The sequence below is a fragment of the Puma concolor genome, chromosome B3, assembly GCF_028749965.1.
Source record: "Puma concolor isolate L17-30 chromosome B3, mPumCon1.1.hap2, whole genome shotgun sequence".
NCBI lineage: Eukaryota > Metazoa > Chordata > Mammalia > Carnivora > Felidae > Puma > Puma concolor.
This window is the reverse complement of record NC_141672.1, coordinates 63786169-63807960: the sequence shown is the minus strand read 5'-3', so window position 1 is coordinate 63807960 and position 21792 is coordinate 63786169. Positions and strand designations below refer to the sequence as shown.

Sequence of the window (21792 nt, the reverse complement as noted above, 5' to 3'; positions counted from 1 at the left end):
ACAAATATATGACTTCACTCATATGAGGACTTTAAGACATAAAACAGATGAACATAAGGGAAGGGAAACAAAAATAACATAAAAACAGGGAGGGGACAAAACATAAGAGACTCTTAGAGAACAAACAGAGGGTTAGTGGAGGGGTTGTGGGAGGGGGGATAGGCTAAATGGGTAAGGGGCATTAAGGAATCTACTCCTGAAATCATTGTTGCACTATATGCTAACTAATTTGGATGTAAATTTAAAAAAACTTTTTAAAAATGTGGGAATGGATCCTTCCACAATAAACATCTCAAGCGCACTGGATATGTCATATTTTTAAGCTCGTATGGGCAGTAGTGTTTTCAAAGGGCAGTAAGAGCATCTGCCCAATGGGGAGGAATATTTTATCACTGTCATTGTTTATCTTGATGCTGACAATAAAAAGCAAGCTGACTTTAAAAAAAAAAAAGTTACCTGAGATCCTCAAAACTACTTAATAGTATCAAAGAGAGCTTGTCACCAAGAGTCTAAAAACGGCTAGTATGGAATTTGAAGAAATAGATCCTAGTAATTTTAGACACTGATTATTCACTTTAAAAGGCAAAGCTGAACTTTTAAATCTGATTATCCATTTGGAAAAACAACAAAAATTAACTCCCTATCTCAAAACATACAGAATAAACTTCAAATGGATGAGGGATAAACATTGTAAGTAATGAAACCATACAAGTGCTAGAAGAAAACATGGGTGGATTCCTCTTTATCCAGGGTACAGTGAAAATTCAGACACAATAAAAGATAAATCGACCACATAAAAACCAATTTTTTCTGTGATCCCCCCCCCCCACACAAGAAACAATAACAAAAACCCACCGTAAACAAAATCAAAAGGCAAATGAGGGAAAAAAGAAAATATTTGTGACATATACCAGTTAAGAGCTAATATCCCTAGTACATAAAAATTTGAGTGGAAAACACCAAAACCTGACAGAAAATTATGAAAATATGAATAAACAAGTCACAAAAATAAAAAATAAGGCCATTAGTAAATATGAGAGGATATTCAACTTCATTTAAGTGGAAACTACACTGAGATGCCATTGCTCCCCCATCGAACTGGCAAAATGTTCAAAATAAGGCACAATGTGTGGATGAGACTCTAGGCAAACAGACACTAACAGTTGGCTTGTGGGAATGCCAATATTTAACATAATTACCAATCTGTTTACCTTCTGACCCAGCAATTCCACTTCTAGGAATATACCCTGAAGACACATTCCAATAATGTAAAAATATACAGGCACAGAGTGAGTCACTGCAGCACTGTTTGCAATTGCAAAATTCTGAAAATAACCTATACATCCACGTATAGGAGAGTGAGTTGAATAAACTATGGTACACTCACATAATGGAGCACAAACACTACATAGCCACAGAAAAGACAATGGAAGATATTCATGAATTGATGTATTGTGAATTTCCAGGATATCCTGCAAGTAAAAAATCTAAAGTACCAAGGAATACCTAGAATATGGTATCTTTTAACAAACAAGGAGAAAACATAAATGTATCTGCTCATTTGTGTAAAAATAAACAAAGAATAGGCACACCATAAATAAAAAATAAATAAATAAAAACAACAGGGATGGGGAAAAAAACACTAAAATGGAATAGAAACTGAAAAAATGACCCAAATTGTATTTCAAATGAATTATATAACCATACGGAGGTGAGGCTAAGAAGAGAAGAAGGAATCCAAATAACTTTTAAACACAGCTTTTGAACTATATACTCTCTTGGTAACTACATACAGGCATAAATATATTCTGAAACTGTTTTTATTTTTCTATAACTGCACAAGAAGTACTTTGCTGTGGATAAATGTGGACAATGGGAACTAGGTTCTCACTGTTGGGGCTGGTAGTTACAAACATGTAAAGGGGGAGGACAGATTGAACCTTGTGGTGTTGGGTTAGAATCAGAGGTGTCAAGGTAAACTCATGGTGTTTTAATACACACAAAGAAACATATATATGCATATATTACATTTTTACATAAAATACATATTATATATTTGTGTGTGTGTGTGTGTACATATCATCTATTTTCTAGCTCTATCTGGTCAGTGGGCCTAGGGAAAAAAAGACAACCCAATGACAATGTAGACACCTAGCTCCTAAATCTATTTCAAAATACTATTTCTATTCAATGGAACCAGAGTTCCTTGGAGAAATGGCTAATTCCAGTACCAGGGAGGGGAAATATAGGCGGGTCTAAAAAATTCTGTGGTGACAGAAATTAAGGATATACTGAAAGGATAATGAGGAGGATATGTCAAAAGGACAAAGAAGCCACTTTGAAGGCCACTCCCACTGGTTAAGTCGGGGATCTTTTGAGCTTCAAAATAAAAAATGATAGTAAAAAAACTAAGGATTACAGTCCATTGCATAAAATAAGAATCATGATCTCACACTAGCAAGATGGATAGGGAATAAGAGAAATATCTTCCTTATCACAGAAAACTAATGAAGATAAAAGTAATGACAATTAGGAAGTCACCATTTGGAGCTATCATAACATTTAATTCTGATAAGCGTTTCAATTGCTGGCAAAACTACTTAGTAATGTTTTAATGAGTGATAGGATATTTATACAGTCTCCAAGTATCTTCCCACAAGATACTTTTTAATTGGGAAAGGTAAATAGTAAACTGGCTCAAGCTCTTAGCTGCCCCTCAAACCTTTGTGACTGTCCAAGCTGTGTCCCAAAAGGGTAGGAAATGCCAATATACCTATTCAGGATGCTGAAGGACTGCTAATTGCCTTTCCCTTCAGCTCCCTGATGCAGGCTAATTGGAAGCCTGACTTTCAAGAAGCAAATGGGCAAGTTGGGACATTAGTTATACAGTCTAGCCTCTACGAGAGAAATTGAGAGCTGGGTAGTTTTGCTTACTCATTCTATGCTGAGCCAGAGGAAAGAGTCTCTGGGAATGCTGGTGCAAAGAGAACCACCTCTGTTTTGTATGTTTCTAGAGAATTCATGAGTGCCAAGTTCTGTCAGCTCCCAGAAATAGGTGATTCGGGAGCTTCTCACTTAGTGTTGACAAGCTCTTTTCAGGGAGAAGCTGGAGACCTGGTTTTCTTGTTGAAGTCAGCCAGAGGGAGAGAATACAGGGGGAAGGCTCACTGGTTCTTAGGGGCTTCCAGGAGGACTGCAGTCAGCACCTAGATGAAGACTGGTTAGAAGCTGGACTCTCAGGCAGCAGCTGGGAAAGTATGTAGTTAAATCTTTTCTAGGGAAACAAAGGAGCACGTGTTAACAGGAGCATGAGCACCTGCTATGGCTATTCCCCTAGGGTTCAGCACAGAGGGAACAGGCAAAAAAGACCCTCCTCTATTCTATCCCTAGAAAAGATCTGACTGCATTCTTTACCAGCTGCTGCCTGAGGGTCCACACAGAAACTAGCTGAATGATCCTACACATCAGGCAGTGACAAGCCCTGTTGATTTTCAGAGGCAGGTGACCTGGGAGCCCATCTATGGGGAGGCAGACTTAAAAGCTGGCGGGCTAGATGCGTGTAGTCTAAACACTTCTCTCCTCAGAGAGAAGCTGGGAGTTGGGGGGTTCTCTTCTGATTATATGGAACTATACCAAGGGTGGAGTTTATTACAAGAGTACATTCTCAGCATCCGTTATGTATTTTGATGTGGGTATTTTTTCAGTTGCGTGATGTGCAGGATCATTCAACTAGTTTCTAGATTTCTCCAGAGAAATGCTCCATATGTAGCAGTATCTTTGGTGCATCCACAGGAGGAAGAAAATTCAGGAGCCTTCTGTGTCTCTATTTTGGTGACCCCCTCCCCTCTCTGTTTGCTCTTTGTTATTCTTCAAGGTGTTATACTTTGCTAACTTTTCTGACTCTGTAACTTCTCTTTAAGGGATCTCATACATTCCCATAGTTTAATACTACTCATGTGTTGATGATGCCAATAATTTTGTGCTCAGCTTCAAATTTACCACTTTAGGCAAACAGTTGCTTTGCTGCATTTTACTGCGCATTATTCCTTACACACAATACAATAAAAACGGAAATTCATCTTCAAAAAATCTGCTCTTTTTTCTTGATTACTGTGGACTTTGTAGATTCCACTCTGAGAATTTTTACTCTTTATTTTCTTTTTTTTTTTTCAACGTTTATTTATTTTTGGGACAGAGAGAGACAGAGCATGAACGGGGGAGGGGCAGAGAGAGAGGGAGACACAGAATCGGAAACAGGCTCCAGGCTCTGAGCCATCAGCCCAGAGCCTGATGCGGGGCTCGAACTCACGGACCGCGAGATCGTGACCTGGCTGAAGTCGGACGCTTAACCGACTGCGCCACCCAGGTGCCCCTACTCTTTATTTTCTTAGCCTTATCAAGACATCAATTCTTACATTGATGATTATAACAATTACCATATTATTTTTTTTAAGTCAACATTCACACTTTTAAGTGATCTTTCACAAATCTAGTATTTCATAGTACATTAAAGAGCCTTCCAAAATGTCACTTAAAAAATTTTCTTTTCTGGGGGTGCCTGGGTGGCTCAGTCAGTTGGGTGTCTGACTATGGCTCAGGTCATGATCTTGTAGTCTGTGAATTCAAGCCCCCTGTTGGGCTCTGTGCTGATAACTCAGAGCCTGGAACCTGTTTCGGATTCTGTGTCTCTCTCTCTGCCCCTCCCATACTCAGGCTCTGTCCATCTCTCTCTCAGAAATAAACATTAAAAAAAATTAAAAAAATAAATAAAACAAGTTTTTGATGTTTATTTATTTTTGAGAGAGAGAGAGAGAGAGAGAGAGAGAAAGGGAGAGAGAGAGAGAGGGAGAAAGGGAGGGAGAGAGAGAGGAGCACTCGTGTGCGCAGAGCACGAGCAGGGCAGAGAGGGAGACACAGAATCCAAAGCAGGGTCCAGGCTCCAAGCTGTTAGCACAGAGTCTGACATGGGGCTTGAATTCATGAACTGCAAGATCATGACCTGAGTTGAAGTCGGACATTTAACTGACCGAGCTACCCAGATGCCCCCAAAAAACTCACTTAAAAAAATTTATTTATTTTGAGAGAGGGGGGGAGTGTGAGTGAGGGAGGGGCAGAGAGCAAGGGAGAGAGAGAATCCCAAGCAGGCTCCATGCTCCTCATGGAGCCTGATGTGAGGGCTCAATCACAACTGTGAGATCATGACCTGAGCCAAAATCAAGAGTTGGACGCTTAACTGACTAAGCCACCCAGGCATCCCCAAAAGGTCATTTTCAAAAAAAGGACTTTCACAAAGGTCCAAAGTTCTTAGTGTGGCATCCAAGGCTCTCCATATCCTGACCCTTTTGTATCTCTGATGCCTAATTTCCCTTCTCTGAAGCATACACTTCACATCCTATAATATCTAATTGCCTATTGTTCTCCCATAACATACCATACATTTTATACCTACATGATTTTATACATGCTATTCCCTACAACTGGAATAACACTTTGACTCCAATCCTTGTCTCCATTTATGTAGAAAACCCTATCATCTTTTAGAAGTTTTCCCCTGGGGTGCCTGGGTGGCTCAGTCAGTTAAGCAATTGACTTCGGCTCAGGTCATGATCTCATGGTTCATGGGTTTGAGCCCTGCATCGGGCTTTGTGATGACAGCTCAGAACCTGGAGCCTGCTTCAGATTCAGTGTCTCCTTCTCTCTCTGCCCCTCCCCTGCTCATGCTCTGTCTCTCTCAGTCTCTCAAAACTAAGTAAATGTTAGAAAAATTTTCTTAAAAATTAAAAAAAGAAGTTCTCCCTTAATAAGCCCTCTGATTGGATAGTTAATCACTTCCTCCTCTATCCTACCCTGTGTCATACACATTTTTCTGCTTTTTATAGTAAGCATTTCTTATATTGGATTGCTGCTCTAATTGGATTGCCGCTCACTTGCCGCTCTAATCTTTAAAATCCATGAGAGCAGAGGCTACCTTATTTATATCTACTTAATTAGTTCCAAGCAGAATATCATACACATACTTTGTGATCAATAAATATTTAATGAATTAAGTGAGCAAGAAACAAAAACTGAATAGTGGAGATTTTTCATATTAATAGCTAGGCTTTGGAAGACAAAGATGATCTAGAAGGAAATGGCTAATTAGTTATCCAGATACTTTTCACAAATTAGATTTGAAATTCTAAACCACAGTCCAAGATACTAAAATGAAGAACTCCTGGCTAAAATAGAGAATATGTATCTTTTAAAGATGAGGAAAAATGTATTTATCAAGGTCTAGATAATCTGATCAAATGGATTTTAAACTGAATATGAAGAGGAATAAAAATTTCTGAGGTAAACTCATACAATTAGAGATACAGAAGACAAGAGGAATAACATGAAGAGACCAAAAGTTAAAAAGTTATGCAAGGCACACAAGAAAATAACTGAGAATAGGTCTGAAACATAATTATACCTTCAGATTTCCGTAAATTAATGGGCAGAGCCTAAGAAATAAAACATACTTGAAATTTCAATACCATATGATTAAAGGATGATGACACTGAGATCTGGAGAATAGAATTGCAAGACTGGGATGTGAAAATGGAAAGGAAAAGAATAATTTTCAGAGGAAATAAGTAGAATCTAGAATAGTCTTGATTAATAGAACTTTGTGCAATGATGGAAATGGTGTGTATTTGGCTACGTGGCTATTGAGCACCTGAAATGTGGCTAGCACAAATAAGGAACAAATTTTTAACATAAATGTTTTAAATTTTATTATTTATTTAATTTTATTTTTTGAGAGAGAGTGTTCGCATGCATGCGTGCAAGTGTGAAAGGGTCAGAAGGAGAAGGAGAGAATCTCAAACAGGCTCCATGCCCAGCAAAGAACCCTCTGAGGGGTTCAATGTCACAACTGTGAGATCATGACCTGAGCTGAAATCAAGAGTCAGATGCTTAACCAACTGAGCCACCCAGCTACCCCGTTAACATAAACTCTTAATTTTATTTAAATTTAAAGTCACATGTGGTTAGTAGCTACTATACTGGGCAGCACAGATCTAAAGTCTCTATGATATATTATGTACTATGCCTAATATATAATAAAAAACTAACAGACATATGAACAAACAGGAAAATGGAATCCATAGTCAAGAGGAAAATATTTCAATAGACAGACTCAGCAATAACCCAGATAATGAATTTAGCAGATAAGGACTTTAATTATGATAGGGGCGCCTGGGTGGCGCAGTCGGTTAAGCGTCCGACTTCAGCCAGGTCACGATCTCACGGTCCATGAGTTCGAGCCCCGCGTCAGGCTCTGGGCTGATGGCTCGGAGCCTGGAGCCTGTTTCCGATTCTGTGTCTCCCTCTCTCTCTGCCCCTCCCCCGTTCATGCTCTTTCTCTCTCTGTCCCAAAAATAAATAAAAACGTTGAAAAAAAAAATTTAAAAATAAAAAAAATAAAATAATTATGATAAACATGATCGCAGGGTCATGGAATTGAGCCCCAGGCCAGGCTCCACAGTGAGTTGTGGAGCCTGCTTAAGATTCTCTCTCCTTCTCCCTCTTCCCTCTCCCCTTTTCACATTATAAAACGGTAAAAAAAATGTTAAAAATCTGGAAGACAAGATAAATATAATTGATGAAGAAATGCAGATTTCAGGAAAGATATAGAAACTATGAAAAGAAACCAAACAAAAACTTTAGCTTGATAAATACAATACCTGAAATAATTATAATAGTCTCACAATGAATTTACTGAGTAAATTCAATCTTGTAGAACTTTCTGTGGCCAGAGGGTATGCCTTTTTCTGTGTGTCATATCTCTATTATACGTATTCTCCTTAATGGAAATTTTGTTATTTTCTACCAATAACAGCTATATAAAGATATATGGCTGCCTTCAGATTTGAAGAATTCCTCGGAATTACTAATTTTCAGGCATAAAAAAGGCCGTAACTTGGCAGGATAAAATGAAATAGTTATAAATGAACAGAATGTTCTCCAACATTCCTCAACACCCTGATATTCGAAGACTTTATCAAATAATCATGATTAACTCAAAATCTGAACTAAAATATAATTTACACTTAAATAATGTAAAGATATATTTCACATTATAGTGATTTTTAAACACAAAATGAATTAATGTTTACCATGTAAATATATGTATCTTTGCAATTTTAAAATATAAAGACTTTACTAGATAAATACATATTAAGTATCAAACAAAACTTAAATTACCCTCTTATCCATTTCATAAGATGAAGCTTCTGTACTTGGCAAAAGATGGGTAATAGTGGCTATTAGGATCTGTCAGCAAAGAAAAAAAGAGTTCAAAAATATGTTAAATGATGCATCTTAAAACTTAAGTGTTAATGCTAACAAAGCGATATAAAATCTGTTGATAAAAGTTTACCTTAAATACATTTTTAAATCCTAAATACATTAACAATGTTATTTCAAAGTAATTTTTAAATAGGTAAGCTTTTCAAGTATACTTAACTATCAATCATTTAAAATCTCCATGTATATAGAACCAGAATTATATAAACTGTCAACTATAAATGGATTTCTTACAAATTCAATTCATGAATCAATATAAACACACATATATGTTAACAGAAAATGAGAGGATATAGATAAGCAAAAATATTTATAAAAAACATCTGCAATCATATCACTCAAGAAATCTATTCTGCTTATGAAATTAGTTATAGAAGGAACGTACTTCAACATGATGAAGACCTTATACAACAAGCTCATAGCTAAAGTCATACTCAATGGTGAAAAGTTAAAAGTTTTCCTCTAAGGTCAGGAATAAGACAAGGATGCCCACAACTGTGCTTTTTATTCGGCATAATACCTGAAGTCCTACCATAGCAATTAGGGAAGAAAAAGAATTAAAAGGTACCCAAATCTCAAAAGAAGAAGTAAAATTATTTGTTTGCAAATGACATCATCTTATATTCAGGAAACCCTACACATTCCACCAAAAAAGTGTCAGAACTAATAAATGAATTCAGTAAAGTTTCAGGATACAAAATTAATATATAAAAATCAGTTGCATTTCTATATACTAACAATGAACTATCAGAAAAAGAAATTAAGAAAGATATCCAATTTACAGTAGCATCAAAATAAAATACGTAGGACTAAATATAACCATGGAGGTAAAAGATCTGTACAGTGAAAACTATAAAACACAGATCAACAAAGCTGAAGAAGATACAAATAAATGGAAAGATATCCCATGTTATAGATTGGAAGAACTGGATCAACTGTTCATACTATTCAAAGTGATCTAAGATTCAATGTAATCTCTATTAAATTCCAATGGCATTTTTCTTAGAAAAAGAAAAAAACTGGAGCGCCTGGGTGGCTCAGTCGGTTGAGCGTCTGACTTCGGCTCAGGTCATGATCTTGCAGTCTGTGAGTTTGAGCCCTGTGTCGGGCTCTGTGCTGACAGCTCAGAGCCTGGAGCCTGTTTCGGATTCTGTGTCTCCCTCTCTCTCTCTGACCCTCCCCCGTTCATGCTCTCTGTCTCAAAAAAAATAAACGTTAAAAAAAATTTTTTTAAAAAAGAAAAAGAAAAAACTATTCTAAATTTTATATGGAACCATAGAAAACCCCAAAGAACCTAAGTGTTCTTGAGGAACAACAAAACTAGAGGCATCATACTTCCTGATTTTGAGCTATATTATAAAGCTATAGTAATCAGAACAGTACTGACAGTAAGGTACTGACATAAAAACAGGCACATAGATCAGTGGATCAGAATAGAGAGCCTAGGACATAGGCACTAGCCACACACTTACAGTCAACTAATCTTTGACAAGGGCCCCAAGAGTATACAAAGGTGAAAGGACAGTATCTTCAATAAATGGTGCTAAGAAAACTGGATATCCACATACAAAAAGATGAAACTGGACCCCTATATTACACCACTCACAAAAATTAACTTGAAATGGATCAAAGACTTAAATTTAAACTCCTAGAAGAAACCATAAAGCTCCTAGAAGAAAACATTGGGAAAATATTCTTGACATTGGTTTTGGCAGTGATTTCTTGGATAAGACAAAAGCACAGACACCAAAAGCTGAAATAAGCAAGTAGGACTACATCAAACTAAAGAGTTTCTGCACAGCAAAGTAAACAATAAATTGAAAGGGCAACTGATGAAACGGGGGAAAATATTTGAAAACCATGTTTCTGGATAAGGGACTAATATATAAAATATATGAAGAGCTCATACAACTCAATAACAAAAAAGGAAATAATCCAATTTAAAAATGGGCAAAGGACCTGAATAAACTTTTTCCAAAGAAGACATTCAAATGGTTAATAGGTATATAAAAAGGTGCTCAATATCACTAATCACAAGGAAAATGCAAATCAAAACCACAATGAGATATCACCTTACATCTGTTGTAATAGCTATTTTCAAAAAGAGAGGAAATAACAGATGTTGGCAAGGATGTGGAGATAAGAAAACCGATATACATTGTTGGCAGGAATCTGAACTGGTACAGTCTTTATAGAAAACAGTATGGAAGTTCCTCAGAATATTAAAAATAGAACTACCATATGATCCAGTAATCCTTCTCCTGACTGTATATCTAAAGAAATGAAATGGGTATATCAAAGAGATCCCTCAACACTCATGTTCACTGCAGTATTATCCACAATAGCAAAGATACAGAAACAATCTAAATAAGTGTCCTACAATGAATAAGTGAATACAAAAAAATCTATGTATATATACACACAATGGAATATTAATGTTCAGTCATAAAAAAGGAAATCTTGCCATTTGTGACAACATAGATGAAACTGGAAGGCATTACCATAAGTGACATAAGCCAAAGACAAATACTGTATGGTATCACTTATATGTGGAATCTTTAAAAAAAACAAAAACAAAAAACCCAACCAACTAACCAACCAACCAAGTAAACAAAAACAGCTGATTTCATAAAAATAGAGAATAGAATAGTGGTGGCCAGAGGCTGGGAAGAGAAGAGGGAAATGGGGAAATATAGGCCAAAGGGCATAAATTTTCAGTTTTACTATAAAAAGGGTAAGTTCTGAGGATCTAATTAATGTACAGCATGGTGACTATAGTTAATCATACACTGAATATCTAGGAGTTGCTAAGAGTAGACTTTAAGCATTCTCACCATAAAAAACAAAACAAAAAACAGTTAACTATGTGAGATAATAGATGTGTTAATTATCTTTACCTTAGTAATCATTCCATAATTATCAAATCATCACGCTGTATGCTTTTATTTTTATTTTTTTTTAATGTTTATTTTTGAGAGAGAGAGTGACAGACCACGAGCAGGGGAGGGGCAGACAGAGAGGGAAGCAGAATCTGAAGCAGGCTCCAGGCTCTGAGCTGTCAGCACAGAGCCCGATGCGGGGCTCAAACCCACAAACTGGGAGATCGTGACCTGGGCCGAAGTTGGATACTAAACCAACTGAGCCACTCAGGCGCCCCTCACTATATACTTTAAATATATACAATTATATTTGTCGATTATTCCTCAATAAAGTTGGAGGGAAAAAAAAATAATCTACTCTAAGGGTGCCTGGCTGATCAGTCAGTAGAGCATGTGACTCTTGATCTTGAGGTTGAGTTCATGCCCCATGTTGGGTGTAGACATTACTTAAAGAAAAAGAAATCTACTCTCTTGTCTTTCCAGACATTCCTGTGTACATGTGTGTGTGTGTGTAGATAAATATATGCTTTAAAAAAATTTATAATCTGGCTTTTTAAATTAACATGTACACTAAGCTGTGTAATGAATAAATTTGATAAAAAATATGAAATAATAAAAAATTATTAAAAGAAGGCAAAATATTCACATACAGTGTTATTTACCCTGGAAATTTTTTGATCTCATTAAACTTTTTTATGTGCATGTTAAAAATGTATAGGGGTAAGTTTATTGTATGCTATTATATTTTCGTAAGTTATTGCTTCAATGCATCAAGTAGAAATGTAAATGTACTTTACACAGTAAAAGGCTTTTATTTGCTAATAGAATGTAGAATATTAGATACATCCGCTTAATATTGGTACTGGAACTGGCTGGGCTTCTATTCGTAACTATGCAAACAGGTAAACATTAGTGAAATGCTCCACTATTTTGGGATTTCACTTCTCCATTCAACTAGAAGTGGAATATAATAACTCTTCATGTTTATCTATAGCCATTGACCCCTATAATGTTTAATGAAGCAATGTGAAAAAATTCTGCATACTTAAGAAGTACTTAGGTGAGTATTAATAATATATAAACTGATAAAGAAAATAAGGGAAAGGATTTGCAGACTTTCAAATGAAAAAAAGAAAAATCTGCTTAAGGAATGATCTTAATTTTCAGGGACGCCTGGGTGGCTCAGTCAGTTAAGCCTCCGACTTCGGCTCAGGTCATGATCTCACGGCTCATTCGAGCCCCGTACTGGGCTCTGTGCTGACAGCTCAGAGCCTGGAGCCTGCTTCTGATTGTGTCTCCCTTTCTCTCTGACCCTCCTCTGCTCACACTCTCTTTCTCTCAAAAATAAATAAAAGTTTAAAAAAATTTTTTAAAATGACCTTAATTTTCAAACAGAATAATCAACCTTAAAGGTTAAAATCTTCAAACGTTTTAATACTAACATACATTGCATTCACATTTACACCCAGTAATCATGTCCTGCATAATTATAATAGCTGCAGCCAACATTGATTAAAATTAATGCTTCATAATTTTAAGGCAAAAAGTTCTAAGCTGTTTGATATGTTTTCTCATTTAGTCTTCAGAGCAACTCTATGAGCTAGATATTTTTATCACAAATGTAAAGAAAATGTAAAAATATAAAGAAAAATGTAAAGATAAAGAAAACGTGAGTTCAGAGAGCCAAGTAACTTGTTCATAGTTACAAAGTTAGTAAATGGTTGAATCAGGGGTTAGTTAAACCAGGAATGTCTAATCCTCAAACCTAACTTCCTAACCATAATACTACATATTTTCAACTCAAAAGATACCCACTGAACATATTCTACATGAAAGTCACCCTAGACATAAAAAATAATAAAGAAGAAAAATGCCCTTAGAGGGCATTTTTGAATTTGTACACAAATATATTTTGTGCTGAAATAGAGGTTGGCAAAATGGTTGAGCCAGAAAAGCCCGGACTTAAAATCTTACACACTTGGGTATGAACTATTTCTACCCTGCTAGCTTGTGACTTCATATAGTTACTAAATCCTCAGTTCTCTCATGTTAAATAAAGGTGGTGGGAGGCAAGTAACAGTCTACCTCAAAAGACTTAAGAATTAAATGAGGTAATTTATGAAAAAGTGGCTGGTATAGCGACTGGTACATAATAGGTGCTTAATAAATATTAATTGTTATATTTCCTAAAAATTTTATTAGAATATGAAGATAGATAAACTCTGGTTGGAGAGAAGAGATAAAGATTCTTATTTTTTGAGGAGATGGTATTAAACCAATCACTGAAAGATGAAGGGAGGATAAAAGAAGTAGAACATTTCAGGTAGGAAGAGTCAAGGTATGTTCAGGAGATAGTAAGTCGACTCAGGTATGTGGGCAACAGGATACTTCAAAGGAATCTCTACATAATTTTAGTATATGTGCTGCCGAAGCGAGCACATGGAATCTCTACATAATTTTAAAAAGATGGGTTGAGGCCTCATCTGAAGGCTTCAAATTCCCAGATAAAGAACATGGGTCTTATTTTATAGGCAAAGGAAAACCACTCAGAGATATTGCTGAGTTTTGTTTTTTTCAGGTAGGTGTCAGAGTCATGTGAATGTGAAATGACAACTTGGCGGGGAAGACCTCAGAAGCCAGGGGATTAGTCAGAAGGCTACAACAGCATCTCAAGAAAGAAATAATGAAACAGGTCAGGTATTGTATAAAGTATAGGAGGTCAGGTGTTGCAGGAAGCGTTGGAGACACAAAATTAAAATTAAAAAATAATTTTTCAAAAACAAATTTCATCTATGATTAGCTGAAGAGGAAAGAAAAGGGATGAATCAAAATAATGTCCTGATTCTGGTAACTGGAGGGATGATATGTTTTCTCACCTAAGAGAGGGAATGAAGCAGAATATACATTAATAAAGATGATGGCAATTACCAATTTGCATGTAGCATTTAAAACCAAGAACAGAGTCTCCTAACATAAAATACAAAAGGACTGTCATGAACTTTGATATCTAAAACCAAAACCAAAACCAAAACCAAAAACCAAAAACCAAAAAAACCAGCCTGGGTTGCCATTATTTAGCCATGCAAAATTTAAAGAAATTATTAAATAATTTTATATTTCAAGGTATCCAAATCTAAAGGTTTTTTAACAGGGTCATAATAAATAAATGAGAAATAACTTACTTGAATAATTTTCAAGGGAGAATCAGGTTGGTAAATCTGAAGTCTAGGTACATAATGAACCAGCATGTGAAGCATGTTACAAGCTACATGGGCTACTGTTTTATTGGTAAACTGTAATAACAACAACAACAAATTATTCATTAATGCATTAGTTGCTGAAAAACTTTAAATTTCATACCTGTTTCTTTTTTTACTCTAAATTTGTGTATTAAAATACTATTAAGAGGATAAATATATAGTTGCAAAATAAGAATTCACAATATATTCCAAAAACACAATTTTTATTTTTGATTTTGAATGTTTGTCTCCATTAAAGTTTTATTCCATTTTCCCTCACCTAAATTTCTGCAACAGCCTGTAATCTTTTCAGTCTTTTCTCCATTCCAATCTGTTCCCCATTCCAATCAACTCTACACAATATTTTCAAATTAATCTTCTAAAGAACTGCTCTGATGCTCACATTCTTTATGCTTAAAGTTCTCAGATGACTCCCGAACGGCATAAAGTCAAACTTGTTAAGCTCAGCTTTTTATGACCACATGTCCCCCACTCTTCAAGCCCTAACCAAATGTCTCCTATTTCCAAAGTCTTCTCTAACACCCAAGTCAAAGTTGATGTTTCCTCTGACCTCAATCAGCATTTTACACGCACTATTCATTTGGTTCTCTCAGCTTTTTGTTTTATTACTCTTATTTTAATCTCTCCAGTCATCATATTATTAACTTTTGAATCTAGTTTTTATAATTTTTTTTCCTTCTGATATCCCTCAATCTGACCAGCAAAGCACCTCAAACATAGCACATACTGTGACACAAATATTTGTCATATAAGTAATATTTGTACTTTTTATGTTTACATTCTATATAGAAAGTGCATTAGAAGTTTTAAGACAAAAATAATATCATGCATACTTTCCCAAGCAAAAAATTTACTCATTCACACTCTCCAAATAATTAGGCTATTATTTTTTAACAAATCTTACTCTTGTTAGTTACAAAGAGACCATTTAACTTGAATAATAAACCCAAATCATGCAACAGCTCAAGAATTCAGGAAGTAATAAGGACTGAAGAGTAACTTACAAAAATAATGATTAGGAAAATATAAATGACCTTACAAATTAAATGACATAAAAAGCTGAGATAAAATTGGTGATCACCACAATACCCTTACATTCAAGAGTAGGACCACTCAAGGAAAAAGTCAAGATCAAGGAAATAATGTGTTAATAAATGAATAATAATAAAATGTAACATTTAATAAATGTCTTATCCTATAAAGACATAAGATATAATAAACACTTGGACAAAAAGTCATGCATTCTGTATCAATATATTCCACTAAACAGGTTCTTTTTTTTACCTTTAAGGAAACACAAATTACATTCAGAGCTTCCTTAATTTGAGGATGATGAGACTCATGGACTAGTTCTTCACAAATCCAAATACCTAAACTGCACAGTGCTACACATCTGCAAAAAAGGCAACCAACAATGATATAAATAAAAGTGCATGAGACTTGAAATGAAATGAAACCACCACCCCAACCAAAATACCAAAACAAACCATCCTAGAAAGAACATGCACTGTTTAAATGAATCAATTTTTATTCTGTATATTAGCTCTTCTTAGCAAGAGAAAGTAGGAGGACAGCACAGGGCTCCAAACTAAAAGCCTAATTTTCAAATATAATTTGCTAACAATCTCATAGGAGGGGATAACACACAGGATCTTTCTAACAAACCTATGTTAATAAATTGATATTGCCATAAAGCGTCCCAAACAAATATGTAACCTGCTTTCAAAAAAGGAAAGTGTGATTTTGTTGACAGCACCAAATGAACTTCAGCAAAAACATGAAGCTGCTGGGTCAAAGATTATTTTCATAACCCTTAAATCTAACATAGCCAGCTATAAATTCTTTAAAACAAATTGGCAATACAAATAAAATTCATATGTTTTATAAAGAGATTCCAAAAGAAACAGAATTTGCATAATTTTTTCTATCCCCTAATGTCTTGTGAAACTTCATTTCCCTACTTCAACTGAGTTTCAGCTTGAAGGGACTTATTAGATGATCAGAATCAGTAAAAGAATCAGTAAAAATTCCATTAGTGTTTCAAGTATAAGCTTCTGATGAAGCACATATTGGTTCCCTCAACTCCTTAAAAATGTCAACTCATTCTAGTATTCTGCTATACTTGGCATGTCCTGATACGGACATTCTTTCTCTTTTTTTAAAGTTTATTCATTTATTTTGAGAGAGCAAGCAAGAGCACGCACACACAAGTGGGGTAGGGGCAGAGAGAGAGGGGGAGAGAGAATCCCAAGCAAGATCTGTGCAGAACATGGAGCCTGACACAGGGCTCGATCTCACAACCCTGAGATCATGACCTTAGCCGACATCAAGAGTCGGATGCTTAACTGAGTGAGCCACCCAGGTGTCCCCCTCCCCATGATGATATTCTTAACATTTTTTCAGTAGAATGCTAAATTTCAGAACAATTCAATGCAGAAATTGTTTTCTTCCTGAACACAGATGATCAGAAGTTAAGTGTCTTCTTTCAGTTTATCACAGTGTTAATGCTAATAAATTATTTACTATCAAAAGTACCAAAGGATGCCTGGATGGCTCAGTCAGTTGAGTGTCAGATCTCAGTTCAGGTCATGATCAGGTTTGTGGGTTCGAGTCTCACACTGGGCTCTCTGCTCTTAGCGCAGGGTCTGCTTCAGATCCTGTCTCTCTCTACCTCTTCCCCACCTGCACACTATCTCAAAAAAATAAATAAACATTAAAAAAAAAAACTACCATAAAGTCTTCTAAGCGAAGTCTACTGCTTTATTTCTTCCCTACTGTTGCCCACCTATAAATATTCTAGATCTAAATAACCAAGTTTCAGGTTTAGCAGTGGGAAGCACTGTAATCCTAGAGTAATAATAAACTCCATGAATGCAGCTAATTAACACAGACCAAAAGTAAAATGCTTAACAGACATTTTTGTAATTGAGGGGTAAGATCAAATTTGTGTGTGCATGTGTGGGTGTGTGTATGTTTGTGTGTTTCCTACATTCTTCAAGATATTCAAATAATTTAGACTAGTCCCAGTATGGCTCAAGTCTGTGCTCCTGGTCAGATTTGGGGGTCTTCTAAGACCTCACATTCCTGAAAGGAAAGCAAGTTTAGAAAATACTTATATTCAACTTTTGGGATTTCCCTATACTCTCAAGACAAGCTAATGTGTTAATGATTCCCAAGTCTACTTCTGGGCAGCTATGTTTTATGCTTCAATGTTCTTTCACTTGAGAGGCAACACAGTTTAAAAAAGAAAAAAAAAAAAGAAAAAGAAAAAGGCAGAAGATCTAGGATCTGAAGCTCGAAGTTCAAATCTGGTTCTGTCACTTATTACTTATATATCTGATACGGCTCTGAAGACAAAATGCCAGAGTTGCAATCATGGGTCTGCCATTTTTGGATGATAGGGCAGATTCTTTAAATTCTCTGGGCTCCCATCTATAAAAAAATCAGATAAAAACTGCACATATGTCCTAGAAATGTTGCAAAGATTAAATGAGGTAATAAGGTGTTCAGAACAGTGCCTAGCACAGAATAAATGTTAGTTTTCTAAGCCATCAGTTTTTTGCTAGTAAAGTTGGAAGAATAATGATTCCAGTAATTTCTTAGAATTGTGATGAGGATTAAGTGGAACAATTTGACAGGAAAATCCTTATAAACTTAAAAGGTTATCATTATTAATCATTAGCATAGCAAATGTTAAAGAAATAATATTGATAATAATCACATTTGGGGTTAAGGCTACCAGAAATGAAAATATGGGAATAATGGAAAGACAACGTCATTTTCTGGAGTAGTTATCCAGTATTAAAATGAAACTAATGTAAAAGAAGAATTTATTCAAAGAGATTTGTTTCTAGTTAAACTTGGCTATCAAGAAAAATATCCAACTGCATTAAAGGCTAGAGCTATGTCTCATTTAAGCAAACTGCTCATTTTACATTAATTCTAGTTGCTGTTAAAAGGTTTAAATTGCAATTAGAATCCAAATGGTCAAAGCCATAATCCATATTTTTTAGAACCTTGGGTCAAAAAAATGTGCAGATGTTAGGAAAAGAGGAAGCATTCCAGACATGTAGGTCAGAATAGTAGTAAACGCAGACTACTACTGAGGCTAATTACATAGTATTAGAATTAGCTTCAAGAAATAGAAAATATAAATTAATGATATTTTTGAGAAAAGAAGGAACATGGTGTGTTATTGGTATCCTGCTGATTTAAATCTCCATCTTTCTGGAAAGGTCTAGTAAAACAGAGAAAATGACAGTTTTCACTTCTTAACAAGATGTATAGAAGGGAAAACATTCTAAAGTCTTTTTATATTCTATTTTTAAAAAATACCCTGATAAAATATTTATAAATTTTCCTATTTTTTTCTACATTAAAAATATTTCCTTTGAATTCAACTTAAAAAATATTCATTGGGTAATTACTAGTACATTACAAAGTATTGCATAAGAGATAGTGACAAATAAAATGTGAAGGGAAAGCAAAATGTACTTGAATAAAATTAAATCATTTTAGATATAGAAGGTAAAGACACTGAACAAGGTGACCAGGATTTTATTTTTTTAAGATTTTTTTTTTAATGTTTACTTATTTTTGAGAGAGAGAGAGAAGCAGAGAGAGGGAGACACAGAATCTGAAGCAGACTTCAGGCTCAGAGCTGTCAGCACAGAGCCCGATGCAGGCCTCGAACTCACAAACCGCGAGATCATGACCTGAACCAAAGTGAAATGCTTAACTGAACGAGCTACCCAGGTGCCCCTAGGATTTTATTAATGAAGGAAGGTTTGTATTCAAATCATGAAAAGAGTAAGTATTTAATAATATAAATAATTTAGATTTATAATTCAAAACAGCTTTTGTGTATTTGAAACAATCTGGACTGCTGAATAATTCAATCAACTTCTACAATAAGATTCCAAAAACAGAATAGTTATGTCAAGTCTTAAGGATATCTGACCTACCGTGCAGGGCCAGAGGGCTCATCTCTTGCTGAGCTTAATACAGTTTTGATTATAAGTTCCTAGAATAAAGGAAGAAATAATGGTAATGACTAAAATTTCATTCATTCATCCATTCAACAAGTATTTATTAAATGGCCACTATGAGCCCAGACACTGTGCCAGGTGCTAGGGATACAACAAGGAAATAAAAGTCTTTGTTCTCACCCATATACTTTTAATACAGTCTAATATTATTCATAAAATTAGCTAAATAAATAAAACAATGGTATGGTCTGAATGTTTATGTCCCCCCAAAATTCTTATGTTAAAATCCTAACCCCCAAAGATGATGGCATTAGTAGGTGCTTATTAGGTCATGAGGATGGAGACTTTATGAATGGAATTAATGCTCTTATAAAAGAGACCACCACAGAACTCTCTAACTCCTTCTACTCTGTGAAGACACAGTGAGAAGGTGCCAGCTATAAACCAGCGAGAAAGCCCTCACCAGAATACAACTTTGCTGGAGCCTTGATCTTGGACATCTCAGCCATCAGAACTATGAGGAATAAATTTATGTCATTTATAAGCAACCCAGTCGGTACTATTTTTTTTTTTTTTTGGTAGTATCTTGTTAGAGCAGCACAAACAAATTAAAGCAAATTATTTCTGAAATTTATAACCAAATACATATGTTCGAAAAAAGAATCCTTTTTTCCTGATTAGAAGAGTAATAAAAAGCTCACTATAATGAAAAAAGATTTAATTGCTCAAAAGTACGAACATCGTTTCAAAACTCTCAGAAATATTCATTTAAAAGCAAGCTTCTTCTTTTTGATAATTTGTAAAACATGATAATATGTGAGTTTGGGGATAAGTGCTAAATAATAGTTAAAATTATGTAAATGAATAAAACATTCAAAAGGCAGAATAAAGAGAAAGTCATTATCTAAAGAGGATCTTGTAACAAGTTTATGTTTAGCAAGCAGGGAAAGAAAACTAGTCTATTAAGGAGTCACAGAATATTTACAGAAGCAAGAAGAAAATCAAGATAGATCTGTGCAACATAAGTCAAAATTGAAGAGATTTCGGAAGTCAGGAACATCAACACTGGACTAGTACTATAGTGGCTAAGGAAAGGAAAACAAGAATGACATTAGGTTTGATGATTAAGAATCTATTCCTTTTTTTCAAAAATAATCATTCATTCATTCATATATTCAAAAAGCACTTATCAGCTACACAGATTGTAAGCTCCTTAAGAGGAGTAAACTACTTATCTTTGTAAACTTAGCATCTAGCCCAGTGGCTGGCAATTAATAGATACTTGAAAGGTATCCATTTAAGCCCAAGAGCTTTCTATGTCTTAGATCCTGTCTTAAATGCTGGAAAGAAACAGATGGTTAAGACAACAGTTACTTAACTTTAACTTCAGAAAGTCACAGAAGACTTCACAAAAGGGTCTTAGGTAAATAGGATTTTGACAAATGATCAAGGTCAAAGATTATGTTTGAGTGATTAAGAGAGACAAGAAGAAGAAACCAGGTCTATATAATGATGTTTTAGGCAGAAAGAAATGGGTTTTCAAAGGCACAGAATCGAAAAACAGCATGGTATGTGCCATGTGGCTATATGGTTGCAGTTTAGAGTACGCGGGGAGTGGTTTTCAGTGAAAATGTGAAAACTATATATGACCACTGTGGCATGTGACTTTCCCTTAAATCTTCACTTTTCTGAATGAGAATAATTATCATTTTCTTAGGCTTTTTGCTTTCTTCATCATTAACAGAATTAGCTTTTATTTTGGAAATACCCCTTCCCCAAAGTTTGATTTTTTTAATCATTTCAGCCATTACTACCTATATACAATGGCCAGAAGTGAACAAGTCCACTCTGAAATGCAGATCATATGTAGTAAGCTAGGCTAATCCCTAACAAACTTAAAAACTACTACCTATCCCTGACCTTCAGGATCTTCTGAAAATAGAAGAAACCAAAAATATGACATCTCTGAAGACCAAAGGTATAGTTTTTATTAATTGTCATTGTAAATCTGCACTGACCTAACGCAATTTTATGTGTAACTGAAAGTCACTTGTTTAACAAATGTTTCAGGAGTCCCAGATGCCAAGCAGCCTGTTAAACTCTGAGGATACAGCAGTAAATAGGACCTTTTACTAGGTAAATAGGACCTACTGTGGTGTTTGTCTGAAGTATAAACTAAACACTAAATAAGTAATTATAGATGTTATAAATGTTGTAAAGAGAAATATGGGTGGCATGAAAAATACATGCAGAACTCCCGACAAAAACTGGATTGAAAAACTTTCAGAGAAAACCAAAATTAAAAAAAAATTATCAGCATGACTTCTGAGGAGC

General features: G+C 35.1%; 1 protein-coding gene across 12 annotated transcripts in view; it reads right to left on the bottom strand.

Moving 5' to 3' along the window:
* RALGAPA1 (Ral GTPase activating protein catalytic subunit alpha 1) overlaps positions 1–21792 on the bottom strand; it is a 271674-nt gene that overhangs the window by 108156 nt on the left and 141726 nt on the right. For all 12 annotated transcript variants that reach the window (XR_015252424.1, XM_086709916.1, XM_086709922.1 and 9 more), the window contains 4 exons: positions 19435–19493; positions 15755–15863; positions 14393–14503; positions 8230–8298 (listed from right to left, as the gene is read on the bottom strand). Coding sequence is in view for 11 of the 12 variants with exons in the window: in XM_086709916.1 (XP_086566042.1) it covers positions 8230–8298; positions 14393–14503; positions 15755–15863; positions 19435–19493 (348 nt within the window). In the remaining variant the exon portion in view is untranslated. The remainder of the gene's footprint in view (positions 1–8229; positions 8299–14392; positions 14504–15754; positions 15864–19434; positions 19494–21792) is intronic.